The sequence below is a fragment of the Tripterygium wilfordii genome, chromosome 19, assembly GCF_013401445.1.
Source record: "Tripterygium wilfordii isolate XIE 37 chromosome 19, ASM1340144v1, whole genome shotgun sequence".
NCBI lineage: Eukaryota > Viridiplantae > Streptophyta > Magnoliopsida > Celastrales > Celastraceae > Tripterygium > Tripterygium wilfordii.
In genome coordinates this window covers 13,347,262-13,375,090 of record NC_052250.1, presented here as the reverse complement: position 1 = coordinate 13,375,090, position 27,829 = coordinate 13,347,262, and the positions used below count along the sequence as shown (strand labels likewise).

General features: G+C 37.2%; 6 protein-coding genes across 12 annotated transcripts; 3 read left to right on the top strand and 3 right to left on the bottom strand.

Moving 5' to 3' along the window:
* Positions 1-2,079: 2,079 nt before the first annotated feature.
* Positions 2,080-7,940, bottom strand: LOC119985590 (putative two-component response regulator ARR21). The gene is made up of 11 exons (XM_038829881.1): positions 7,896-7,940; positions 7,688-7,777; positions 6,157-6,337; positions 5,206-5,358; positions 4,573-5,082; positions 4,124-4,200; positions 2,947-3,975; positions 2,708-2,866; positions 2,487-2,570; positions 2,256-2,357; positions 2,080-2,133 (listed from the first exon to the last, which is right to left on the bottom strand). Exons 1-11 carry the CDS (start codon positions 7,938-7,940, stop codon positions 2,080-2,082), a joined length of 2,484 nt encoding a protein of 827 aa, XP_038685809.1.
* An 85-nt stretch (positions 7,941-8,025) lies between these two features.
* On the bottom strand, positions 8,026-11,359 carry LOC119985345 (traB domain-containing protein). Of its 2 annotated transcripts, none has more exons than XM_038829620.1 (7): positions 10,907-11,359; positions 9,979-10,094; positions 9,816-9,904; positions 9,657-9,731; positions 9,409-9,516; positions 8,581-8,676; positions 8,026-8,456 (listed from the first exon to the last, which is right to left on the bottom strand). In XM_038829620.1, the coding sequence occupies exons 1-7, from the start codon at positions 11,287-11,289 to the stop codon at positions 8,190-8,192; spliced, it is 1,134 nt and encodes a 377-aa protein (XP_038685548.1). In that variant the 5' UTR covers positions 11,290-11,359; the 3' UTR covers positions 8,026-8,189. The 2 variants fall into 2 exon arrangements, with proteins under 2 accessions (XP_038685548.1, XP_038685549.1); XM_038829621.1 differs by having other exon boundaries at positions 9,979-10,107; positions 10,907-11,074.
* A 761-nt stretch (positions 11,360-12,120) lies between these two features.
* Positions 12,121-13,117, top strand: LOC119986050 (ethylene-responsive transcription factor ERF027-like). The gene has a single exon (XM_038830585.1). The coding sequence runs from the start codon at positions 12,245-12,247 to the stop codon at positions 12,911-12,913; it is 669 nt and encodes a 222-aa protein (XP_038686513.1). The 5' UTR covers positions 12,121-12,244; the 3' UTR covers positions 12,914-13,117.
* A 3,579-nt stretch (positions 13,118-16,696) lies between these two features.
* On the top strand, positions 16,697-17,544 carry LOC119985811 (dehydration-responsive element-binding protein 1B-like). The gene has a single exon (XM_038830215.1). It carries the CDS (start codon positions 16,759-16,761, stop codon positions 17,341-17,343), a length of 585 nt encoding a protein of 194 aa, XP_038686143.1. The 5' UTR covers positions 16,697-16,758; the 3' UTR covers positions 17,344-17,544.
* On the bottom strand, positions 17,326-22,960 carry LOC119985810 (post-GPI attachment to proteins factor 3-like). Of its 6 annotated transcripts, none has more exons than XM_038830213.1 (7): positions 22,625-22,960; positions 22,362-22,519; positions 20,912-21,010; positions 20,749-20,830; positions 20,455-20,651; positions 19,907-20,094; positions 17,326-18,893 (listed from the first exon to the last, which is right to left on the bottom strand). In XM_038830213.1, the coding sequence occupies exons 2-7, from the start codon at positions 22,412-22,414 to the stop codon at positions 18,607-18,609; spliced, it is 906 nt and encodes a 301-aa protein (XP_038686141.1). In that variant the 5' UTR covers positions 22,415-22,519; positions 22,625-22,960; the 3' UTR covers positions 17,326-18,606. The 6 variants fall into 6 exon arrangements, with proteins under 6 accessions (XP_038686141.1, XP_038686142.1, XP_038686138.1 ...); XM_038830214.1 differs by having other exon boundaries at positions 22,395-22,519; XM_038830210.1 differs by having other exon boundaries at positions 20,749-21,010; positions 22,625-22,959.
* Positions 22,961-25,753: 2,793 nt separating this feature from the next.
* LOC119985878 lies at positions 25,754-26,431 on the top strand. Its single transcript, XM_038830328.1, has one exon. It carries the CDS (start codon positions 25,871-25,873, stop codon positions 26,195-26,197), a length of 327 nt encoding a protein of 108 aa, XP_038686256.1. The 5' UTR covers positions 25,754-25,870; the 3' UTR covers positions 26,198-26,431.
* Positions 26,432-27,829: the final 1,398 nt, after the last annotated feature.

Here is a 27,829-nt window from a genome sequence, read left to right as displayed (position 1 = left end):
GCGTTATTTTCATACACTAGATGTCGACTCAGGTCTAATTGGTCTATGGAAGTTGTGGGATCTTCCATGTGATCCGGGTTTACCGGTCAACAATTCAATGGGTTATACGTTAGAAAAAATGTTATGTACACTTTCTTGTCCGCCATTATAGTTTAATTCTCATTACAATTACAATATATGGATTATGATGAAGGAGAGGAAGACAAGTGCTATATACATACACCTAATTAATAAATGCATACGGAGTTGTTAACAGGTCTGCTTCATTTTCCGGGAAAGTTATGCCAAGTTAACACACACATTAGCCTTTGTGGTCCTGCACATGCTGCCAACTTTATTTTGGCTTGTTTTCTAAAAATGGTTTCTTAGCAAATTATTTTTTATTGGTCTGACCACAAATGGGAAGATTCGTTTCTTTAAACAAGTCCCTTCCTTCCTTGGCTAGCTACAGCGTTTTGTCTTGTCAAAGTGATTTGTTCTTCGCACGACATTGGGCCTGGAATTCATGGTTTCACATGGGACACCTTTCGAGCATGCTCATGTTTTTAAATTCATGTTGTTTGGTGTAATTATTTTATGCGCATGCCCCACGGAAAAGATGAAACGTGCGTACCTATCTATATGATGACTGTGATGGAATCCTAGATTATACAACACTTCATTTGGGGTATAAAAAAAACGATTGTGGATCGGTTCTGGATTGTTGACGTGTTTATGAAATATTTATATGTTTGGACCTTAATATGGTTTGAATTTCGGACTACTTAATTAATGAACAAAGCCACAGATTGGTTTAAATCCTGACAATAACCAAATCCGAATTAAGGTCCAGACAAGTGAATTGGACAAAATTTTTGTTTTTGGACCTGGACTCTGTTTTAAATCGGACAAAAATGAGTCGTAATGGGCCCAATTGTAATATGGTTATACCCAAGACTAAGTAGCAAATAAGCCCAGCTTCTTTAATTGGCCTAAAACTGGAACGTCATGGGCTTGCTACAAAGGACAAGTCCATATATAAGTTGACATATACCACTGGCTTGCCGTGGTTTTGGAAACTTTGGATCGACTCCCAAGTGGAAACAGAGCAAAAGTAATTATAGAAATAGCACACAGAGACCATGCCAGAAAGGCTGCGCCGTGGACAATCCAACTGAACTACCATCCCAAGACTTCCTTATATATAACTCCCCAACCAAATCTCTTCAAATCTCAAGTTCTCAACCAATCAAAAACATAAAGCTTTCGAAGAAGAAGATTTTTGGCCATGTCTGCGATTATTGATATCTGGACCAGTGAGCTTGCCAAGCTACGTGAGAAAGCTCAACCAATTTCTCCAAATGGCTCGAGCCCTCCTAATACCGAGTCAAGCCAACCCAACCAGGTGGTCCAAGTAAAAGAAAGAAACTTTGCCGAGTCACTGCATGATTATATGAGCGCCATAAAAGTCAAACCACCTGTTTTGGCGTCGGAAGCTTCAATTTCCATGCTTGTTAACTTCTTCAGTGCCTAAGCCTTACTTGTAGTGGTTCTACTTGTATCATCATTTCTCATTGCTTTGATGCTTTGCCTTCCTTTTCTTTTCTTTTTTTCTTTTTCTTTTCCTTTTGTTTTCGTGCTTGTGTACAAAGTTTATACTGTTTTTGAGTGAAATTTGATATTAGTCAATTTACTCACTGCAATTAATATAAAGCAGTCAATCCAATCTAAATATTGACATGAATATACTATATGTGGCCAATCATTCATATCTCAATTTAATTGCTCGGCTAAAGATAATTAATTTCCATAATCGAGCATAATAAAAAATAGAGATAAATAGCATGTTTGACAAAATTTATAATAGCTTACCTATAGAGTTATAAGCTAATTTATTTTGACAGCAAATAAACTTTGTTAAAGTATTAAACATCCATATACCAAAAACCTCCCCAGGTACATTTTTTAGACCATATATTATATATGAAGCAGTCATTTGTAAAGGAAAATTACTAACTATGAGACAAGTTCATTTTTCTAAAACCTAATCAACGAGGCCATGTATATATAGAACTCTTCGCACGACTAGGTTTACGTCCCTCAAAATGGTGCACTCCCATCTAGCAGGGCATCCAGGAAGTCATCTTCCATGTCCTGCAAAATTAATATTAAACCCACTTAGATTATTAGAACTTAACATCAATTATATATAACAATAATAATGTACTGAAACCCTAAACATCAGTTATAATAAAATGCTTTAGTAGTTAACGTGCCAGATCATTAGATTGCTGATTCCCCGTGTTTGCATTGCCTCTCTGAAATATGCGACTGAGCTCATCGCCAGAGTCCATGATATGAGAGCCCCCGTTCTGTTGCTGCATGCACAACAATATATATATACGTACATTATATATATATATTGATCAGTAAGTACTGATTACTTCTAGGTCAAGCAATTGATAAGAGAAAAATGAATATGAACGTAAAGCAGCAAGACTAATTACCTCTTTAAGGATTGGAGTGTAACCTTCTAGAGGATATGCATTTGCACCCAAGTTAGGGTTCCTCACTTCATCAGTACCAGGGATCTGCAATTAAATTTCTCAATTCGAATTATGGACTATTTTTGCTTATTTATTTCATAAAAACAATGTAAAAATAATTAATTAAACTAGCAAAAAGGGAATGAAGTAATTAAATTGAGAATAAATAAAGAATAACATGCCTGGCCAAGTAATTGTTCATCCCAAGGATCATAGTCATCAACATGGTAAGAGCTAGGGAAGTCAACAATATTCAGGAGTTCACTGAAAGTTGGACTCACGTCAGCATCAAATGAGCCCTCCATGAAGTCAACTCCCTGGACACTTTTCCCCTCTTGTTTCTACACACATCAAGGATTAATTGTTAATTAGGTTTTCTGAATTTGTAAAGAAATGAAGTGAAATCTTGATGGGAATGTACCTGAAATTCAGTGGTGGGTTGCAAGAAAATGTCACTAAGGTCACCAGTACCCCCAAGCTGTTGAGCATTGTTGTCAAATGGAGGATTGGAAATATTATTATTGATAAGCAGATTGGAAGTAAAATTTTCTCCTCCAGCAGCTCCATTATTATTACCACTAAGCTCATGATACTGCTGTTGTGGCAATGGTGGAAGCTCTGTAGCACTTGCTTGCTGACCCACATTATTACCAAATGTTGATGGGATTTGGTTTGTCTGAACAGGTGACAGATTCACATTGTTATTACTATTGCTAGTCGCATTCATCAAGCCATAGCCACCCTGATCAAGTCCACTTGAAAGGTTAGTACTGTTATCGAACCTGATTTGGCCTTGTCCATTAATGAGCTGCCCATCACCGGCACCTCGGATTCCTCCAAAGTTGTTGTTAGTAGTGTTGGGGGTGGAATCAGAGCCAAAGTCGAAGAGTGGAGTAGTGTTTGTGTAAAGATGAGGCCTTGCTTGATTCTGTTGCTGGTAGATATGGCCTGATGAGGAACTTGCAGTACCACTCAACAGTACATTTGAGAGACCAGCTGCCCGCTGAGATGGGAGACTTGTTCCATTAATATCGTCGTAGTTTGATCCCAAAACAGACCGATTATTAGCCTGATAATCAACGAGATTACGGTTTCCAAACAATGATGTACTGAAATGGGATTGATTGTAGTTCAACAGGGAGGACTGTCCGTATCCAAGACGAGGCGTAACAGCGTTGGAAGTTGAAGCTCCCTGCTGGTTATAAGGATGGCGAGTAAGGCCAAGGCTTGAAGCAGTGAGAGAAGCTGGGAATCCAAAACCTGGATGGAACTGGAGCTGGAACTGTCTTCCCATCTGGAGATTGAGATTGTGAGGATAGTTTTGCTGGAGATTGTTGAACATCAGCCATGGATGCCCTGTTGCAAAGCTTGACCTTAAAGCCCTGTCTGTCAATGTCTTGCATGAAGCTGTGCCCTGCTCTGCGACCCTCTTCAAGAAGAGTCGGTATTTCTGCAAAATTCATCTCATTAAGTTTTCTTCAAACAAATTTATATCACGTTCATATAAATTGATGAAAAATAGATATACAGTCTTTGATAAATGGATGTGAAATTGATCATGAAAACATTATAATTACGATATATAACAAGGAACTCACCTGCAAATGGCTGGCGACATTCTCTCTTGTTAGGCCTGGCATGGCCATGAATTCAAGAATCTTTTTTGGAACAGCCCCTGCATGAATTCAACATATATAGAAAAAAAAACTCATTAAATAAAAATGTCGTCCTTTTTTTTTTTATTTTTATCAAGTATATTTATATGTGTCTTTAGGGTCAAACCGTATGGACTCGGGAGGTCCTGAGTTTGATTTTCATTGAGAACAATACTTTTGTGGCCATGTACTGGGTTTTGGTCCAACTTACCTTGTCGTTAAATGAGAAATTTATGTGTTTACGGGCTTGACGGTAAGAGTTTATGCCCATATCGATTGCTCAAAGGATGTCAAACTTGTATCACGTCGTTCTCGGTTATAAAAAAAAAAAAAAATATTTATATGTAATATAAACTAAAAGAAAAGCAAAAAATAAATAAGGTAGTACTTACTGTCAAGTCCTATATGCCTGATGGCCTGTAAGAAGCGATTATGAAGAGAGTTAGTCCAAACCACCTTGGCCTTTTTGGGTGCACGAGATTCGTCGTCGTCGTCGTCACCATCGTCTTCCTTATTCATTTTCTTCGATTTTCCCTTATTATTTGAATCCTTTCTTTTATTCTTACGACGATTAATATCAGTCCCACCACCACTAGTTTTTCCTTCATTTGCAAATGAGGATGAAGATCCTTGATCTCTATTATTACTATTTTCAAATGACATTTTCTCATCATCATCATCATCATCATCAGGTGATGAAGATCCATGTCCAATAATATCGTTGTGTGTGTTTGTTCCAATCTCTTCCACAACAACAGCTGCTTTGCCTTTGTTCTTAGCAGAAACACTGTATTGCCATACGTTCTTGAGATCGTCGCGGGTCACCGGTTTCACTAAATAAAACACTGCACCACCCTCTAGTGTCTCCAGTATCACACTTTCTTCATCGTTCGATGACATGACTGCATATATGCACACATATATATTAAATAAAATGACATTATTAAAGAACAACATATAATTAGTCAAACCTTCAACTCTAAACCTGAAACTTAAAACATTAATTGGGTCAAACATTGACTTACTGACAACAGGGATTTTGAATTCTTCCTCTACTTGTCTTTGAAGTTCAATTCCATTCATTTGAGGCATGTGCAAATCGGTCACGACTAGATCGAATTGTGTATGACTTATTCGGAGAGTTGATAAAGCATCCATCGGATTTCTTACTGCCACAACTGAAATAAGAGGTAAATCTATAAGTTTAATTCTCTCTCTCTATATATATACGCGCGCGCGCACACATATATTTACATATACATATTAGCATTTCCCGATTAGAAACCCTAGCTTTTCTTTTTTTGGTAAGTAAACCCTGGCTTTTCACTTGTACCTATAGTGAAAAATGAAATACAGAAATAGAGTAGAATATAAGAACATATGTATTGGATATGAGTTAATTTCAAGTCCCCGTGTATAGCCTCATCAAATTGAATCCCTTAAACATTAAGAAAATCCATTAAATCAATAAAACAGACTTGATAATCATTAGATTAATATGGAAAAAAAATTACAATCAACTAGTGTTTCAAAAACATGCATGCAAAGTCTCTATAATCATGTTGAATCCATGCAGTATATATGGGACCTAGCAAATGAAAAAAGGGGCAAATTGAAATTTAGTATAAAGAATCAAAATCATTCATTTTATACATATGAGTGAAATTGGGACAAAATTAAATCTCTAAATTGAGATGGAAATATGCATAAAAGACTCATTATCCACATAGATCTATGACATACATGAACAATAAGCAAACATCAAATAAAATAAGGGAAATTAAGCATATATTGAAGAAAAAAAACTCATTATATCCAACAAAAGAATGCTTATCCTCAAGATCTTTGAATATATAATTCGAAAAATGGAAGAAATCTCTTGGGAAAACATGCATGCACATGAATTACACTTATAAAAACAACAAAAAATGCGATCGTGATAAAGGCATGACATATATATATATATATACACACACCTTGGTACTTCCAGGTTTTAAGCATGGCAGCAACAAGAGCAAGAGTAGTTGAATCATCATCGACAACCATTACATGGGTCTCTAATTTGTTAGTGACATCAAGGCTTAATGAAGTATCTTCCCCAACTCCTATCTCCATTTTCTCATAACCTTTACTCCTTCTCTTACAAACACCTGCACTCTTCATATACACACACAGAGATTATGTGTTCTAGAGAAAGGCTTTATAATAGATCAATGGGGTTCTCAAAAGACAAAAATTACCACATAACTACCCTCACATTTCTTTTATACTGAGAGATTAGGACAAAGGTTAGGTTTACAAAATATTCACCTTCTAATTTTCCTTTTTTAGGGTTTATCTTTTACCTTTTTTTTTTTACATATGGAACAAATGTATGCAATGCAGAGATGATTCTAGCAAGAAAAACATGAAACCACCCCCCGAAATCTCCTAATTAATGACACAATCTGCACTATCTTTAGACATTTAATGCAAATAGGAGGAGTTTATGAAAAAAATTTCTCTTTGGAGAATATTTTGCAATCTTTATTTCCAATGACTTTCTCGTTTTGTCTTTTGAGGGGTATTATTCAATCAAATTAGATTAATTTCTATATATACATAAAAATTGTTGATTTGTTTAGATTGTCAAAATCAGGTCAAGACGTGTGATAAAGGATGTTTAAATAATTACATAAAATTAATGATTAATTGAAGGAACTAGAGTTTGTAAATTCGGCAAAAGAAAATTGATCGGTATAATAAAGTAGACTGCAAAGTGATGTTTTAATTATAATTGTTGTTATCAACTTAAACTATTAAAGAAAGCTCCACCATAATTTTAAAATGAGGAAAAATTATTATTATTACTACTATTTTTAATATGATTTACGTATATATATTGCTCAAATATGTATAATTGAAAGTTGAAACAACTTTATTCTAATTATATATGTATAAGATCGCATCTAATAAGCTAGTAAGGAACAAGTTCTCTTCCAAAAAAAAGGTCACAAGTTATCTTCAAATAATAAGCCAAAAGCAAGCAAATTAATCCACAAAGCAAATATAAACTGCTTTTTGGGACCAAAATCCAAAAGCAACCAACGGTATTGTAATTAAAAAAAAAAAAAAAACCAACGGTATTAACAAATATTTTACAAACCGCCTGCGAGGCTGCGAGCACTGTAATGGAGCTACAGCGGACTCTAGTGTAGTTTTTTACTGCACAGCTATGTCACCCTACAAATTGTAGTGCAATGGGTCCCAAAAGGCTATGGACTTTGGTCACCCAGAAAGGAAATCATGGGCCTGGGCCATTTAAGATAGCTTATCAAAATATTTAGTTGCAAATTTGCTGTCTATGGTAACATCGATATGGAAGTGATTCTGACGGATATTATTGCTTTCTTATCCATTTATGCTTAGTTTTACATTTTTAAGGAAAAACACCATGTCAACAAGTAAAATATGATCTCTTTTTTTATTTTATTTTATTTTATTTGGGTCTGGAATCGGAAAATGTACATAGAAAGCCTTCAAACTCTCTAATCTAAGGAAGCCGAGTTCCATGTTGCCATCCTCTTGCAAATCAATCATGACCACATTCCCTAACCACTTGAGTGTTGGTGAATCATTATGGGATCAAACCGTATAGACTCGGAAGATACTGAGTTCGATTCTCATTGGAAGCAATATTCTTATGACCACGCGTTGAGCTTTTGACCCAACTTACCATATCTTCATGTGAGAAACTTCTATTGTCCGAGTTTAGACCCATATCAGATGTCCAAATGATAAGTTTGTATGATGTTATACTCGGTTAAAAAAAAAAAACTCTACATTCCATTCCTCTAAAGCAATACTTCAAAAAAATTTCATGTTCCAAATCAGTTAAACTCAGTAACATTGACATACAGTGTGTTTCCCTTCAACTATGAGATGTGAAAAGGAAACTGACATTTACATAAAGATCATAATAACTTTTTAGAGCTCAAACTTAATTCAAGGAGAGTAATGCATTCCCATGCTACAAAGCTCCTTTTATCTGTTCATATATTTCCCACAGCACAACTCCAATGACTGTGTCTCTAACCAAGCTCTTTAGAAGACTATCTACCCAACCATTAGCTTTATCACCAGATGGACTTTTCCCGGCAAGGTCACGAAACCGCAAATTTCCCTGATCGGACATGAGAGCATATATTACACCATTCATGTGGCTCTTTCCAATCACCCCCACTACTCTCTTGCAGTTATTCACCGCTTTGCTCCGCTTTAGAGACCATGCAAGGAACTAGGCAAACAGCAAATTGTTGGTGATAACACTACTAAGACGTTGTAACGATGTTGCTGATGAACTTGGTATTTACAAATGCATCTCTGTTCTTTAAAGATTAACGACATTAAATGATACTTACGGTGTCTCGCTCATGTATTAGGGGTTGCAAGAGTGAGGGAAATGAAAAACTTAGCTGCTCGTACAGTTGAAAGGTGCTGTCATCTTTGCTTGATGCCTGAAAACAGAGGTCAGGAACGATTGTTATTAGAATATTTAAGAACCGATGAAACATACTATTAAAAAGTGTTAGGAATCTCGCAGGTGAACTTTGAATTTCCATTCCAGGTCCGACTAGAACTTCATCAGCAAGGCCATATTTATTGGTCTAAATTGTACTTCTTGGCCAAGTTTTAAATGGAGAGATGTTATGTCGGAACAAATTGTACTTCTCCTTTTAATGCCCTATTAGATTGAGGGTCTGGCAGAAAAAGCCTGCATTTCACGTACATTCTATTGCTACAGAAAAGGAAACAAAGGGCTTTGGTATGAATGCGAAACGCAGCCGTCTACCATTAGCTAAGATTCACCAAGGAATGCAAAGATTATGTTGGAACTTGAAACATATTTATTTCATTCTTTGAGGAAGCTTGTGATTATAAACCTGCCATTAAATATCTCTAAACATTCCTCGGTGTGTTTTCCCCTTTTCCTATTTCTGGATGTAGTTTGCTTTTTTGAAATTAGGTCGGTGGCTCGTGCATAAGCCAAGTGACAAATATTCTTTCTTTGTGTATGAATAAATATTTTATTTTGTAACTGAACAATCTTCCACTCTTTTCATATTGCCTTTATTGAACAGGTAAACATGAATACTCCATCAGAAGCTTGAACTTTGCAAAAGAAAAGGCATATTCAACCATAATAAACTCAACATAATCTGAACACAAGTAATCAGCGAGAGAAAAACCTTGACACTGCTCCTGGACACAGCAGACGATGAGGTAATTCCACGAACAACTGAGGTCACTAAACTAAACTTTTCAGTCCATTTCAGAGATTTCCATGCCCTTTCAAGCTGCAAAAAGAGGTTCAATAGAAAGAAATCAAGTATCTCTGCTACTTAAAAGACTATATATGCAGGCGAATAATCCAATGTACGGAAACAGATATGCATACACATAGAAATACATTTTTGAGATTATATATGTGACATACAGTTATTTCAATTGGACGATCCCCCAAAACCAATTGAGCACCAATTTCTTCAGATGCCTTTCGCGCAGCTCGGAACTGCAAATTTGTGAATATTATTGTAGATGCAGACACACAAAGTAGATTTCAAGGATTTCTTTTCCTGCATGCAAGTTCACTAACCTCGTCTCCAAAAGGGCGGTTGACATCAGAGGACAACTTAGATGAGAAAAATGCCAAAAGTAAACGCAGCACTAATGCGGTTTGACCCCCTGTCATTTACATGAACCATAAGCACTTTAGCTTCACTAGAACAGAATTTCATACAAATGAGAGTAGTGCTTACCCAAGTTAATGCTACGACCAACAGCACCAAAAAAACCAGTGCCACTCAGTGAGAAAATATTTGAACGCAGTTGTTGGCCATTCTCTTCTTCATTAGAAGTATACATAATCCCAGCTCTGAAAATAAAATCTGCAACATTTAAAGTTAAGATGTGGATTGACGTAAACATTGTTAAATTGATATTCAACTTCTTACTCTTATCCAACTAGAATACCCACTGAACAAGTAAATTCAAAGTCAAAGTAAACGTAGAAGTAGATATGCAAAGTTGCAAACTGTTCATCTATGTGATATATGAACCAATTATCTTATCTTCAAAACTTCGATCCTCTAAGCCGCATTGACCATCAAGTTTGTTTGCATTTGAACTTTGGATAGTAAATAGTCATCTAGAGAGTGTGTTTGGATTGAGGGATTTGGGGGGAACGGAAGGGAAGGGAAAGGGAAGGAAGAGAAGGAAGAGAATGAAAGGGAAAATACATTTCCCTCTCTCATGTTTGGATGGATAAAAAAAACAATGAAAGAAAAGTAGTTTAATTTACTAGTTTATCCTTATTTTTTATGTTTAAGTGTTATGTTCAAGGGTAAAATAGGTTTTAAATTTATAAGTAACTTAATTAGTAATCTCTTCTCTCCAAATGACTCCATTTTGAGAGGAAATAATTTTGATAAAAATTTAATGACATCTTCCTCCAAAATCCCTCCCCTCAATTTTTTATAAGCTATACAAACAAAGGAATTGGAAGGAAACTCTCTTCCTTTCCCCTCCCCTCCCCTCCAAATCCCTCAATCCAAACACATTCTAAAGATGGCATCCCATGATAAAATCTACTTAGATGCAGTCATGCAGCAGCAAATAAAAACAACAATGATGAACAATTAGTTTAGAGAACTCGATTAAAGCTCCCAAACCAGAACATAAACTTGCCTGCTTCTACAGAGCTCCACCACCACATTATCAGGCATGACTGCCCGCACAACGCGCTCCACGTCGGCAGCTGATTGGCGAGAAATGTGCGTGGTCCCCACCAACCATATGGCCTCCGGTTCAACGAAATCAGTCCTCCAGGCCGGTACTGGACCGAACAGGCGTTTCTCTATCAGTACCAAGGTCCCATCGTCGGCCAAGTCGAGCAACTCAGGATGGGTTCTTGCAATGGTGGCTGTTGACTCTTGGACTATATTCGTCCTGAAATCGAATTCTGGAGGTGGAGGTTTGACTGAAACTTTTATGGGTTTGGTGGGTTTTGCTGTGAAGAGTTTTGGTTTTGTGGGGAAGAGAGGGAAGGTTGATTTAGGAAGAACGTCCATGGCGAAAGCTCAAATAGTTGGGTTTTTTTTCGCCCTCTTTTTTTTTGCGAACACAAACAGATTGGGTTCTTGATTTTTGCGCTCAGGGATCCTATTCCTAGATAAGGAAACAGCAACCATAGAGATTTTGCCATACAAAAAACAAAAGAAACTATAGAGATTGGGCCGAATTGTCCGCTCGAGGCCATTTACCTGCTTAGCCCACTTTATAAAAGTGGGCCAAGCCTAAAGAATTCCTTAACCCACTATCAGGTCCGAATATTTTACATCTTAGAACAGTGAGCAAATTATTATTTATTGAATTTTTTTCTTTTATTGCTAAAATTGGTACTTGATCTTAAAATGCGGCCCGCACTCTTTTATGAGGTAGTCACGACTGCCTCACATCATTGGTGGATCCAACTTAATGTGCGTGGGATGTAGTTCTCTAGTCAGACACAGGTGGCCTGAACACGAAGAATTCCAGACGACATATGCAAACGAACGTGTGGTGGGATCATTCAATTCATAGGACGGATGGTAATTGGACCAATTTTTGTTAGTACCACAAATATGTGATCGTTATTTGACTAACATTAAATAGCTATGTAATAATTTTGTGCCTAATTCGTGTGTTGGCAACCTTGTCTCATTATGACATCATATTTCACCACCAAAAAGTGCACCCACAACCAAACGGATTTGAAGCTTCACAATTTATTTAAAATTATAAAGTTTACAATCGAAATATAATGATTTGAGAGGTGTATCACCTCACAACACATTTTTGTTTTTCAATTTTTAAAACTTATTTAAATTTTTCTCTACCATTAGATATAAATTCTAGACTCTAGAAAATGAAGGAGCCCCAAAATCCCACACAAGCTCCCCACGCTTTTCCTACACAATCCAACACATACTATATATTCTTATATCCCCGAAAAATTATATGTGAGTATATCATATATGTCAATTTATGACCTCTAATCCTCATCAAAACATGCCCCAAACTGACAAACCCCCAAACCCATGCCCCTCCATACAGCTCCCTGACCCTCCTCCAGAAGTCCAATCTCCACACTGCACGTCATCAAATCCATCTCGCAGACCCGTTCAATCTCCGGGCGGATCATCCGCGATCCACACAAAATATCGGGGAGTAAGAAGCCAGAGCGGGAAATGGGTTTCGGAGATCCGGGAGCCTCGCAAAACGACACGAATATGGTTGGGCACGTACCCAACTCCGGAAATGGCGGCAGCTGCGCATGACGTGGCGGCTCTAGCACTAAAAGGGCCGGATACTCCTCTAAACTTCTCCGATTCCATACTTACGTCCCCAGTACCCGCGTCCACGTCGGCAAATGATATTCGGGCAGCAGCCGCAAGTGCTGCGGCGAGTCGGTCACCAAAGGCGGATCAGAATCCTGGTCAAGGAACGACGTCGTCTAGCAGTGGAATTGCGAGCACTGGACAGGAGTTTATTGATGAAGAAGCATTACTGAACGTGCCAAAGTTGCTGGTAGACATGGCAGAGGGAATGCTACTGAGTCCGCCGAGGATAAACACTGATTCGTCGGGGAATTTGGAGGGAGAGAGTCTATGGAGCTATCCTGAACCCGACCCATATGAAAGGGAGGAACAGTAAGCAATATGGTATTTGTATGGTGTGCTGTCTTAATTTCAAGTTTTAAGTAGGAAGGAAGAAGAAGAATGAGGAAATATTTCGAGTTTTGTCTTTAATTAGTTCCCATCATGCCGGGGGTATGATTTCTGGGAAATATATTTGTTGCTTCTATCACGGGTCAAAGTTAAATCACCAAATTGAGAGGCAAAATTTGTGCCAAAAGTAGAGGACAGAAACTGCACAATGTCAAGCTGATATGTTATGCACCTAACTGATTATCATCATACTTTATTCAATCCTCAACAGAATCACGACCATTTCAAACACATATATAAGATCCGATCATTAGCAGCGGCGTACTTGAGTTTTCAAAACTCTTAACAAACTCCAAAAAATAGATCAGAAAGCCCTTGCTTTAACAAGTGCCTAGAAACCGGGGCTGACACCAAGGTCCACGGAGATAGATAGCCCGCCCACTTCCTTTGCAGCGGATTCCGTACTTTACTTTGCAGCCACAAGGGAACTCTTACTTGAAGCTTTGCAGCTGATTCATTATTCGCGAACTTACTTTAGTGCACAGATAGGATAGAGATGGCTTCGAAGAGAGAAGGAATTGAATCATCATACGCAGCTATTTCATCAGGAAGAAGCCGTGGGAATAAGCCTTACAACTGCTTTGGAACTTATAAAAAGTATTATATAACTTATTATAACTACAGTTTGGCATGGCATTCCTATACCTTGTAGGTGTGAATAACAGTAGAGTGAGGTGGATGAGAAACCAAGGAAAACTAATAATTTAAAAAGAAAACCATGAGACAAACATACTTTACTACAGTGAATCGGTGTACAGTGAATGAAAGCTCGGAGCGGAACGAGCAAAGCTTCGTATAGCTCGGCTCGATTGGACATTACCCTTGGCAAACGCTCTCAGAGGCCTTGATCGTTTACGGCCTCTTTCGGCTATTTGATGGACGAGCCTATTCAAGAGACGAAATACGAACAAAAACGACCAACTACGTTCCCATGCCGCTCACTCCCAACCCTTGAAAGAGTCCTCCCCGATCCTCTTATAAAAAATATAAATGTAGTACGCTACTTAAACGTGTTTGGTCTACTATAACACTGATATTTTTTTTTTCAAAAATATGAGGTCTTCAGAGTTGACTGACAAGTATTAATAATACGCAATATTATTTTTAGCTTTTGCAAAGAGTCTTGTTCCATCGCTAGTGTGTGTATATATATAAGTGTTTCTTAGGTGTGCAGACTTATAACTGTAAATTTTATGGGTTGCAAATCTCAGTTGTTGGATCTAATCAATGATTGAGATTGAAATTGGTTAAAAAAAATTAAATGAGTTTCCTCTTTCTCCCACAACTCTAAAATTAGTTGCCTTCATCTTTTTCATTGGAGCAATTGATTTGGCAAACAGTGGATTCATCACTGATTTGGGAAAGACGCGAAGTTCTTCGTTTGAGCAATAGAGAGATAGCAACGAAGACTTGTCATCTCGATCCACACTATGTAATATAAGGGAACCCAAAAAAATTACAACATTAAAGTCTCTCAAAATTAAATCAATAATACAGAAGAACTCAAGAAATGAAGAAACCCACCATATTCAAGTCTCAAAATTTCCACTAACCATTGTTGCCAAGTACATGAAGATCAATCATTGTATCACCTAACTGGGATAGTTTGACGAAAGCCCAAATTGACAACTCTCTATTTTGAATTTTTGAGAGTGCATCTTCACATCTAGCAAGATGAAATCGGTTGTTGTGCCATATTCTCGATTCTCCAACTTCAATCTGGTGCCGAAAGGTTGGGGCACCCATGTCGTTTGGGGGAGAATGGATTTTGGTGGGTGAGTTTGGGTTGTTTAATGATATATTAATCTCAACCATTTGTGTAATCCAACGGCTGATATTTGCAGTCCGTTAACTTTAAAATTTATGCTTCCGTGCACCTGAGAAATTATATATATATAAATGTCAATCCCAAAGTGAAAATTATTTGTAGAGCAGATCTATGCATGTTTAAAGAAGTTATTACGGTGGTTAAGGGTGCAAATGAACAAGCATAATTGAATCAAGTTACCCACTTCTAGTGTTGGGTTTCTGCCATTTTTTACCATAAAATTCAAATACTAGAAAATCCGTATAGTTTGATTATTTTCAAATTTTAATTAAAGTATTTGTTTTCTTTTCCATGGCCTCTCTATTGTGCATGTATACCGTAGGTTTTTCGTCATATCGAAGTAGTATACCTAATATTAAATACGGAAATCCAAGACAAAGTGTTTTCTCCGTGTGTGCAGGAGAAGCGATCAGTCAAAGTTCAATAATCTATCAACAATACACGTGTTTGGACAACCAGAAAAAGAAAAGGAGAACTTGAGAAAGCAAAAGAAAAATTCTTCATACACGGAATTAGGATTTTCTTTTGCCCCCACAAAATAACCTCAGTGATGTAAATAGGTTCAGTTTCCTTCTCACCAGTTACTTCAGTCATGCTACGATTCTCCAGTCAATATATTAAAAATAGGCTTCAACGCCTCCAAAATGGAAAATCTGATGGATCGGAGGGGACCTGGACTAAGAAAGAAGAAAATCTGATGGGCCCCACGTTTTGGCCATATCTAGTCGGTCTGAGACAGATTGCAAATAAACGCACGTTGTCCACGCGTTTCCGTGGGGAAACCACCGCCTCTTCCGTTGTTTTTGGAGTGGGAGTGAGTGAGAGCTTAGGGCACCTTGCAATGGTTTAGGGGGAAATGTCCCCAACAAAATTAATTTTGGGTCCCACCTCTATTACACAAAAAGTCAAGTCAGACATGTATTTTAATACAGCCACATCAGCAAAACACAAATTTCTATACATTTTCTCTTCCCACACACTTTCTCTTTCCACCCAACCCAACAACATTTCATTCCGCCATATTATCCACAACAAAACTACATCAAAACATCAAATACCAATACATCCACATCAGCAAAACACTTCTCCCAATGCAGCCACATAAGCAAAACACGTTTTACAATACAGACACATCAGCAAAAGACAACATCTTTGTTGGCTCAATAATTGTCTACCATTACAAGTGCCCTTATTATGTGGCAGTTGGATTGACTGTCCCACCTCACGTAACCGTGTTTTGGGAATCGTGTGACGTCAGAATGAAAAGGTGCTTCTTGATGTTGTGTGCTAGATGAGCTATTCCATCCTCCATACATTATCCAATGGTTATCATACACAATGTCATATATGCTCACGTGTACCATGGGGTGCCAGAATCAATAGAATACTGTAACATATACTGATAGTATATATAATAATAGAATAAATTGAATCAAACAGTCTTAATATTTCAGACACTATATATGTTACTATTTATGCTACTTTTAAAATTGTACACTAAACAGACGCACAATAATAGAGGGGGAAAAAAAAGAAGAAGAGCGCCTGACAGTATATGCCTTAATTGTAATGGGCAAGTTAGTGTATGTCTCGTAAAGGTATACAAAAAGAAACCCGTACAACTGAGACTAATTCTTTTGAGTTTTGACTATGACAGCTGCAGGTCCATTACCTTTAATGCTAATATAACACGTGTCAACTGGAAAAGTAATCACAATTCACAACCACAACTTTGTTTGATGAAACAGCTGGTTAATCCCTCTGGATAAAACTTAAAAGCCACCCCCTCCCTCCAGCTGTCTCCTTATCATACTCCGCGTGCAGCCCTTCTCGACTCCAACACTTGCATAACTTATATATATGCACCCACATCCTGTTTCACTCACAAAATCACTTCAGTTCACTATCAATATAAAGCACAAGTGCTATTACTAACCATCAGTATGGATGTCTTCTCTCATTACTCATATGAAGAATTAATGTTGGCTTCGAGCAATCCGAAGAAGCGGGCAGGTCGGAAGAAGTTTCGAGAGACCCGACACCCGGTTTACCGTGGAGTTCGGATGAGGAATTCAGGCAAGTGGGTATGCGAAGTGAGGGAGCCCAATAAGAAGACCCGGATTTGGCTCGGTACCTTCCCCACAGCAGAAATGGCAGCGCGTGCACACGACGTGGCAGCACTTGCTTTAAGAGGCCGTTCTGCCTGCCTCAACTTCGCGGACTCTTCGTGGCGGCTGCCTGTGCCGGTTTCTGGAGATGCGAAGGACATACAGAAGGCGGCGGCACAGGCCGCGGAGTCGTTTCGGCCAGCGGAGGTATACGTCGTTTCCAGGGAAGATATGAAGAAGGAGAATTCTGCGGAGGCGATGTTTTATATGGACGAGGAGGCGGTTTTCGGGATGCCGAGTTTGTTGGCGAATATGGCAGAAGGAATGCTGCTGAGTCCACCCCACTGCGTTGGAGACTGGAATAGTGGTGATGACGTGGAAAATGATGCTGACATGTCATTGTGGAGTTATTCAATATAATTTTGATTCGGTCCAATACATACACATGCGAGTTAATGTGTAGATACTAACTAGATAGCATGGCTAGTACAAAATATCTTTTTATGATTAGAATCTCAAACGAGACCGTACTTGATATTATTGGGGCAGTACGGGCGATACTATTGGAGAATATTGAAGGGCAAAAGGGTAATATCAAATTTTTGTGGGTGTTATTGTTAACTCATATAGTCATTTGCTCGTTGTACCTTCAGTGATCTGTTAATTCTTGTACGCGCAGGACACAAAGGTGCGACTAACAATATACTAAGTTTTTCCAGGGTACAAACGAGGTTGCCTAGACACGGCAACTCCAAAACAGCTCTCTTGCTAATCGAACAAGGAAAAAAACACGACTAGAAAAAATTGAAATCACATCTAAGAAATTCAGTAGTATAAGACAACCACTAATCTCTAGCCCTAGGAACCCTCTTATCACATTGCACTAACCTAATCAAGAAAGGTTCAGTCAGCAATTAGAAACATGCATCCCAGCTGCAATTGCCCGCCAAAACTTTCCCAGCTTTGTTGCTTCAGGTAGTAGTAAGTTGTTTCGAGTAAGAAACAGGATTCCCAGCTCTGTTTTTTGCAACTGGACAGATTCATCAATAACAAGCAGTGTTGGTATATATATAACATTTTACAGCCTCCAGAGAAGCAGTGTCTTTCCTTCAGGATTCCATAGATTCAGCTCACTATCTGATACCGCGTGTTAAATTTCAAACTCGAGCAAAATCAAAACATCAAATATAAGCTGATAACAAGAACCAAGCCTCATCGTTCCAATGACCAACACGTGAGCTGGCCTATTATACTGCCACCTGCTTCAGTTTAATGACAAAACAAAAAAAAAAAGGAAAAAGAAAAAAGAAAAAAGAAGCAGCCATGTATCTAGAAAATTCGTTAAAAGCAAGCTCGGCTACCCGGCAAACCAGCTGAACAAAAGGTAATGCTAATGCAAATGACAAAATTTACAATGAAACTTAGTTGCAACGAGTTTTGTTATTTTTGTACCAAGCAAGATTCTCACTAAATGACACATGCTAATCTAGGTACATGGATTCCATTACAGTATCTATCCCATACTGTAGAAACAAAGCCAACACCACCAATTTGAATGCAAGAACAAAGGAACGGGCCCTTTGATAAAAATGCAAACAAGTCACAAAAAAGTTGGCATGCACAGAGACTCATGTAAAATACTTTGGATAAAATCAACAGCACAATCAGATAGGCAAGGAGGTGCTAGTTCACTTTCTTAAGGAGAGTTGTTGTTCCCAACTCAGCATCATCCTTGACAAAGCTCCACCAGAGATACGTAAGAGGGATGGTGGTGGCATGCCAGAGGGCATGAGCATCCACATAACCCCAATAGGGGGGAAAGTCACATATTTCCAGAAGCATGGCAAGACTTCCTCCAACAACTGTCGCCAACAATTTCCACCGAGATGGATGGTAACTAAGACCAGCCAAAAATGCCCAAATAAGAAGCTGAGCTATACTCATGGCCATGCAAACTTTCATATTTAAACCTACAAAATTTTACATCCAAGTAAGAAATTAGCACCAAGAACGTAGCAAAGTAGAACAATGTGTATTTTTTATTTGATTCATCAAGCACTATTTCGAAATATTCTTTAAATCTTGATCTCTATAAGTAATTTGCAATGCCACATAACTTTTAATGGATTTCTTGTTTTCCTTTTCTTATTCATTAACTTGTTCACAGGTGTTAAGATGGATAATATACTAAAGGAAAGTGAGGTTTGTACTTCAAAGGAACATTTCCGCTTTCTTCCATGAGCACTTTTATAAATGCAACAGAATATTTGTTAGTATATATTAATGGAATACACTAGCAAATAATTGTATCACTATTTCCCTCAAATGAAAAGTCAACCATTTCCATTCCATTCTCTTTCATTAACCAACAATTACAAAATTCAATAACGGCAAAAAATGCAGCTTAAGGGAGTCTTATTCATGGATAGAAACACATCCACGCAGGCGCAGACATACATATATACAAAAATAGACGTGTTTGTTAGAATCCCTTCTTACCAACTTTTCCATCTTTTTCTTTATACTTATCCAAACGGTTCAAAATTTTAAAGGTTTGCTTTTAACGTTATTTTTATCCAGTTTTATCTGTCCATGAATTATTAGTGCTTAAAATGCTAATTTCCTAGAAGAGCTAGAATTCTAACCTTGTGTCAGGACCTACGGGCCAAAGGATAGTCTCAAGTAGACAATTTCTAAGGGGCATAGCCCTCCCAAAAGGTAATGGAGGTGTGCAAAGGTTTGTGTAAATCGAATTACAAGAAAAGAAAAATGCCCGTAATGTGCATGGATGAAATCTTGAACCCTAAATTCTGAAATTCAGATTCCATTAAGATCAGAGCAAATACCATCCCCTAGAAGATAAAATGTAGACATATTATAATAATTGATGTCTAGACAAATGAAACCATCTTCCTATTAGTTTTAGTCAGATTATAATTCCATGTGCCAATCAGCTAGAAAATTCCCCAGAAAGATGGCCTACCATAATCAAGTTGATAGAAATTCAGATACAAGATGTGTGTTGTCACAAACGCGATCAATGGAGCAGCAATCATGACCCTGGCAGCCTCATCTCTCACATGGAAAGCTCGCAATATGGCTAGAATTAGGGAAAACCCAATTAATGCCACAGCAGATGAATAATCAAGCTTCCCTGTCAACTCAACATCTCTGAAACAGGATATAAGCAAATAACAGACTATATGCGAAGAAATTGTAAAAAATAATAATAAATAAAAATATTTTCTAATCATGTCCGATCAAGGGCACGTCCTTTCTTAAGCGCCAGTATAGGATGATACAACTTGACACCATCAAGGCATCAACATGGAGGCCTAAACCAGTGTCTGTTAGAACTGTAAACAGACGAGCATGTGTTTTTTTAAGTCTTCTCAGCTCCCTTTTCCAAGCAACCAAATTTCTTCTATGGTTAAGAGAGCACCAAATTGATGGATGTTGTGGCATGAAACCTAATTGACGGATGTTGAGCATGACTAGAACAATAAAGCACATCGCATTTTTTAAGCTTACCTACAGTGGAAAACAGCACTCCAAAACATGGCATTCATTGAGAGGAGCCCATAAATGTGCCACAAGCCGGTATATTCATAGTATGTCTTCTTATTTGGCCTCAAAGGCAGCTTGTAGTATATAAGGATGAAAAATGATACCCATCCATGAAATTGAATGGCAAGATTTAATGCAGAGAGGGCTACAGAAACAGGTTCCTACAAACATGGATAAATTTGTTCAAGGTATGCAGACCCTATAAACAATATAATCTACAATATAATATTTTTTCAGGAAAAATAAAATAAAGGATACCTGGATCCCATAAACACGCTGAAATGGCCATTTCCCATGATATTTAAGAGGCTTGTGACCAGCTTGTGTTCTTTCTTCCTCCCTGGCAAGCATACAGTGGTAGCAGCAGTCACTATGGCAGTTCCATTGTTTCCATTTCAAATAAAGTGGTTCTTGCAGATACCAGGGCCCATCAACAGGTTTCCCATCAGATGAAAATTTACAATGCTGAAAGCATTTCTCCCCTGCGCACCCAGTTTTCTTACAATGCTCCAAGCAAGCCCTGTCAATTAGTCACAAAAATGGCACTGATGACTAGCAGCAATGTAATCAACAATCAGCATATCATGAAGATGTGTTAAAAGTAAAAAGAAAAAGAAATACTATCTTTCATATATCCACATCAGGGTGATAAATAACATTAAAGGAAGGAACTATGCAAATTCTTTGACACACATAGCAAGTGAGATTCAGCAATTGAGAAATTGAGAATGTCTTGCGAACAAACCAATTCACAGTTTCCATATATGTCCCATGGATAAAGTAACCCTAACTCACTGCAGTTGTTGCTCACTATATTTTTTCTTCCTATTCCAATAAACATAAATTCTTCCCATCCCATTTTTAATTCTCTTTATTGGGAGTATGTCTTCAATTCTTTTCCCAGTCTCCCTAGTCGCAATATTTTTATTGACTGACTGATTGGCCCAGCTCAAAAGACTCAGATGAACAGTACATTTGTATAGCCAGCACCAAGACCATGGCACTGAATAGGAAGCTTAGCAATTCCATGGAGATGTCCTAGCAACTCTGAGGGAGGGCTGTTTCGGATAGAAAGGCATATGGTCAATTCAAAGGAGCTGTTGGCATAGTGGTAGCCACTCTTTAGGATTTCGAACAGATTGAAGTTTCGAATCCTACCAAATGCTAAAAATCAACTAATAATAAAATCAATATTATCCATAAAAAATGTCAATTCAAATAAGGTACAAGGAGGTGTGTGGGCTTCGTCTGCCCCTATGTGGGCTTGATAGTCTGCCCCTGCGTGGGCTTGATTTGTGCCTCCTGCGTGAGGCCTGTTGACACCTGTACTTTCAGAGGCTTGATCTGGTGGTGTGTCGTATATTGTGTTTGTACTTGTACTCAAAAAAAAAAAAAAACAACTCATGTTTCACATTGTACTTACATGTGAATAATGTCGCCAGAAGAGAAAACAGTTCTCTTGTAGTCTCCATCTAGTTTAAGAAAGCATAGCACGTTTCCTTCACCCAAAATTCTCACTCCTAATCCTCCACTACTTTTAGATACTCAGTCCTTACTGAACATATGAACTCTATTCCTATGCACAGCACCACCCCATAGAAAGGGGACCTGAACTGTCCCAATAAATGTTTGGTGTGTGTCAAAATTATTAAGTAGCAACTGAAAGTGTCCCAAAATTTTCCTCTTTCGCATTTGCCGTGCAGAAATCGAAATCACTTCTTAAATAAGAAATGTCAACCAAACATCACAACTAATTGTATCAAAGACAATGTCCATATATAATACACTAAGAAAAAACCTAAAAATCATCTTCAATCCCACAAGCAACTAAAGATATGATTGATTTCACTCAGAACCAACTAAACACCTACCTTTTGTTCTCTAATCTGGTTTTCGAGTTGTACCTGGCTTGTTGCCTCAGCATTAGAACTTTTCTCCATCAAAAGAAGTTTAGATCTAATTAAAGAAAAAACTTTTTGCAAATTCGTGGGCACGAGTTTTGCGTTAGTTTCAGTTCCAACCACAAGACCTATCGACAAATACGTATAGAAAGATCACGAATTCTCCGTTATAAAATGTGAGAGCAGACGGTCTGTCAAAGAGAGAAAAAAAGAAAAGAAAACAGATAAGGTACCGGTAAACAGGATCAGCATCCCCATCGCTAGCGTTTAGAGCTCGTACAAGACAAGAAAATGCAACGAGAAGCGCAAACCAGTGAGACCGAGCCATTAGATTCAAATAGAAATAGAAAAGTCAACTGAACACATAATCAATATTTCTACATAACCAACAGTTGACAGAGAAGATTCGACTTGATACGTGATTGAGTGAATTCCATGGAACCACAAAGGGAGAATCAACAAGAGCTGAAACCGATTCAAGAATGAGGACCAAGTAAAGTGGCTCTTAACTCAGTGTAGAGAAACAGATTTTGGTAAATCGACGGCGTGATGGGACACGGACCAGAATCCCCCGAAGATAAACTGATCTCGCTGGCACTGGCTACCCACGAGAAGACACGTGCGTATGGCTTACGTGTCACTCTTTAAACAATAAGAAAAAGAAATAAGGACAAATATATCTTCCGTCCCACAACTATATCATTAGCTTCATTTTTATCCCTAAACCTTTTTTACTTTTAAATTCGTCTTTCAATTATTCAAAAATACATGTTTCATCATTTAATTGAGATTGATGGCTAGAAAATCAAACGTGAAAAAGTTTGTTAAATGACAATGTTAAATCCTTAAACTATCATTGTATAACATTTTTCTTCTTTCAACTAAAAATTAATACTAATTTTCCAAGACATGTACATAGTCTGTCCTCCATGAGCATGAATATACAAAATCATCATAATCCCTCAATAAACTTGTCCATGAACATAACATAAGTATCCAAAATCATTGGAATCTTGTAACATGAACATCCAACCTTACATAACATATCTAAAATCATCATAATATCATGGTTTCAAAATACAATACCATTACAAAATCTACAAAAACAATATGTTCAAACTTTTAATGGCATTACAGCCATCATCCCATCCCTCATTTGTTGACAGACTCCTGTGTGTTTGTGTCTGGTTTCACAACTCGTAAGGACTAAGGAGACCCTGTTGTTGGAGGAGATCTGATTTTATTTTATTTTTAATCGGCGGAGATCTGATTACAATTTACAACTGATATGCTTTGTTTTGACTTGAGCAAGACGGGGATGTCCATGGGCTTTTTAGCCCATTATACGGCTAGACACGCAGTATTACGGCCCATATTTATTTCAAGGTTGATTTTCTTTTTTGTTAATTCATTTCATTGATGATTGATTGTTAGAAAGCCTTGCTTTCATACCTTTTGCTTTGATACTTTGACACTAAATAGTACATACTACATAGATTTGCCCAACATTTTGTTTCTCGGGGATGGGCTCGGCTGCAAAATCCGTTATAAATAATATAATTATTATACCAATATAAGTATATGTCCATCAAATTCATAATCACATAAAAACTTCTCTTTATACGTTATTTGAATATTGCATTTAATTAGCTAAGTGAAGGCTTAATAGTTGAAATTCATGATGATTAGAGCCATCGCATTGATTTAATTTATGAACATTTTTTTGGTAACCTATAACGACGCTATACAAATTAGCTAACGCTTTTGACATTCGATATGGACCTAAACTCGATCCGTTAGGCGTGCGCATATAAATTTTTCACATGATGATAGGATACTTTAGGTGAAAGCATAGTGCAAATATAATGCAATTAGTCCGGTGTTTCTAAAAACCAAAAGCAATTATTCCGGAATTTTGTCTGGTCACTTTCATTGAGAAACTACAAATTAAAGTATTGTAAACGTGGTGAAATATTTGAAGCTTAACAACAGCCATCAATAATACATTGATTAGGGATCTCTAATTAGATTTATTGGCGGTCATCAGAAGAAAATGATTAATTAGCAAATGATATAATGTGTTGTCACAAGTTGAATCATGGATTGTGACACAAATTAACAAAAGTGCAACCACTCTGATCATAACTAAACGTCATGATTTTGAAGCTTTTTCGTTGAATATATTAATCGAAATTACTAGTTTAACCCTATAAAAGAATCAACATTTTCAAAAACAAAATCAATGGTTAAGTGATTGAATCCAATTTACCAAGTTATGTATATACGCCAGGGTTCAATTCTTTTCAGAGGCACGCGTTCACACATGAATTTTTCATGAGTTTGTCTCATACACTGTTAAAAAAATATTATGTATTTAATTTCCCGTCCAAATTATATTGGGACGAAAAATATGTCAATTTTTTTTTTTTGACTAAAATTTCTGCCACCGCTTCATGATCCATTGAAACTGTGCACTATGCAGTATATACATTGATCATGCCATCATATGCTCTAGTTTCTTCCCATGGACGGGAAATGATGGTCTTTCGATATCCAATAACTTGAATTGGTCCCAAAAGTGGGAAATGACTTGGTCATCTCATGTCGCCTTGGTCCCGCAAAGCCCGTTTTGAGCACGGCAAGAATGGTGAAGTCCAAAAATCTATTCCACGAACATAACTAGACAGACCCAGACCTCAAAAGTCAACCAATAAATATGAAATAAGGCCTTCCCCAAATCCAAATGGCCTAATACTTGTGTTAAGTACTGTTAAGGCTTAATCATTGATGGTTACAGGTTTTTCTTTCAATGGTGGTGGCAAGTGGAGAGGCCACAATTCCCTCGCACACGCCACTTCATCCCATAAATCTCATCCCACTAAGTCCTCACACCACCATTTTTTTGACCATTTGTGTTTTTACACAAATACCCTTGCTATCTCTTACTGATTTATATATGGTATTTTCTTCTATTTTGTCTTAATAACGTCCCCACTATAAAACCAGGACCCTTCAAGCTGACATAATTATAACTCGTTTTAATATCAGAAAATATTGTATTTCATATTCTGTAATTTAATTTTTTTTCTAGAATTGTACACTAGGAAGGCAGTAAATTGTTCAATTCCCATCGATATATATATATGTATGTATGTATAGTATGTTGTTTGGAGTTTACGGAGATAACGAAACAACCTCGCAGCTGTCAGATAAAGATAGTGGGTTAATAAGTAATAACTTGCCATTTGTGTAACACGACATAATAAAAACATATTATGTTTTTTTATTCGTATGGTAATTTAATTTTTTCTGGCCAAGGAAACAAAGTAGATGTCATAGATGGAATTGATGACTAGGAGTGTGATCAATATGTGTAACCCACCATCAAAGTACAGGTCCTCTCTTTCTCCCTCTCCCCCTCTCTTTTATATAAACATCAAGGTCATTTCTTCTGTTTCATCAAAACCCACCTCTCAAACATGGCTTCCTCTCCCAAGACCATGAAACTAGCAGTTGTGGCAGCTGATATGGCATCTTGGTACTGTGCAATAGTGCTTTTAGGCTTGATATTGTTTGCATCAATCAGAGAGAATTCACTTGCGGATCATGGTCATTTCAGAGGGAACCGTCTTTTTGACAGACCGTGCGACGAAATCTATGTGGTCGGAGAAGGAGAGACTTTGCATAGCATCAGCAACAAGTGCGGCGACCCGTTTATCGTGGAGCGGAACCCACATATCCATGACCCGGATGATGTCTTCCCTGGGCTTGTCATCAAGATCACTCCAATTCAAAACCGTAATTAGGAAGTTTTTGAGGTAGTTTTGAGCTTTTGTTGTATATATATGCAACCAATTCTCACCTACAGGAGCTCGGTGTTCTTTTTTGGCCTCTTTATGCCTTTATCTTTCTCTTTTCGATCTTACAAAAAACGATCAATACTTGTTTTTTGTTGTTTAATATATAAGGTGAAACTTCTTCACCAATAACAGCTTTTCTTGTACCCTCACTAAAAAGAACAACTTTTTTAATTTGTATCATATATGAACGGACATATAATAAAGTATGTACATATATATAAAGCACTTTGTCTCTAATTAATCACGGTATATATATACCAGGTTTTTGGTAATTGGGTTGTCTTAATTATTTGAATTTACAAAAAAAAAAAACATTTGAAATTCAAGCATGTTCATATTTAATTTTCTTTATTTTATGTTATGCTGTTATCAAATTCTGTGTTTTTACTCCCTTTCTTCCATATTTTAAAGGCGATTTCAAAAGCACGAAGTCTATTGAAGTGAGTTTAATTTGTCCATATTTTAAAGGTATTGTTTAAGAGTGTTCGGTGATCGATGACCGTTGTTTATATATGTATGTATGTATTTAATTCTCCTTATAATCCATTGATATGATGGTTTGAGTGTCTTGAGGATTTTAAATTCTTTTGCCCTTTACTTTACGTAAATGAATACAATCAATCAATAACCTTTCCCCAAAAAAAAAATCAACACGTGTAGAAGTTTCGATGCTATAGATTGACAAAATACGTTTGGTTTATGATCGTATCTCTCTAATTTATCTTAATCAATGACCTAAAGTATGGAAAAGTAGGTTTGTGGACTGTGGTAGTGGTTATCGCCTCAAACTTTCATTGTTCAATCATGACACGCGTCTTAGAGGATATATACTGAAATCTCTTAAAGTCTAAAACCATTTTGCCATTACTAATTAACACGAATAAGTTCGGTTTTAAAATAAGTTTTAACTGATTGGATCCAGAAAAACGTTCACCAATGCATGTATCTTGACTAAGAACACTTTCATCATATCTTATAAAAATTAACAGTGAAGATTTTAGTTATCATTTTCAAATTTTGACCAATAATAGTAGTGTGTGTGTGTATATATATAAGCCTCCATCAAGGAAATTATAAGACTTGTTTTGGTTTTATTGTCTTGTAAGATGGCGTCAAACACTGATAAGTACTTACAGGAGCTGCTGCTTAATTTCTTAACAACTATACACCATCATCATCATCCGAGCCTTTATCTCAAAAGTTTTGGGTCGACTACACGAGTCTATGAAAACATCATTAGAAATCCACCATTTGTATTTGTTTTCTCCATTCATTTCTATCATGGATCATGCATTCATTCACTCTTATTAAATTCGTATCATTTCTTATAACTTTAAGTCATGTCTTTTTAGGTCTACCTTATTATCTCCTACTCTCTCCTATAAAAATTATCTCATTAATCCTCACTGCCGCACGACTATCTCTACGTTGGACATGTCCATATTATCTTAATCGATTTTCTTATAACTTATCTTCACAGGTGCTACTTCTACCGTAGATCTAATAATCTTATTTCTTATCATATCTTTCATAGTGTGACCACACATCCAATGAAACATTCGTATTTCTGCTACATGC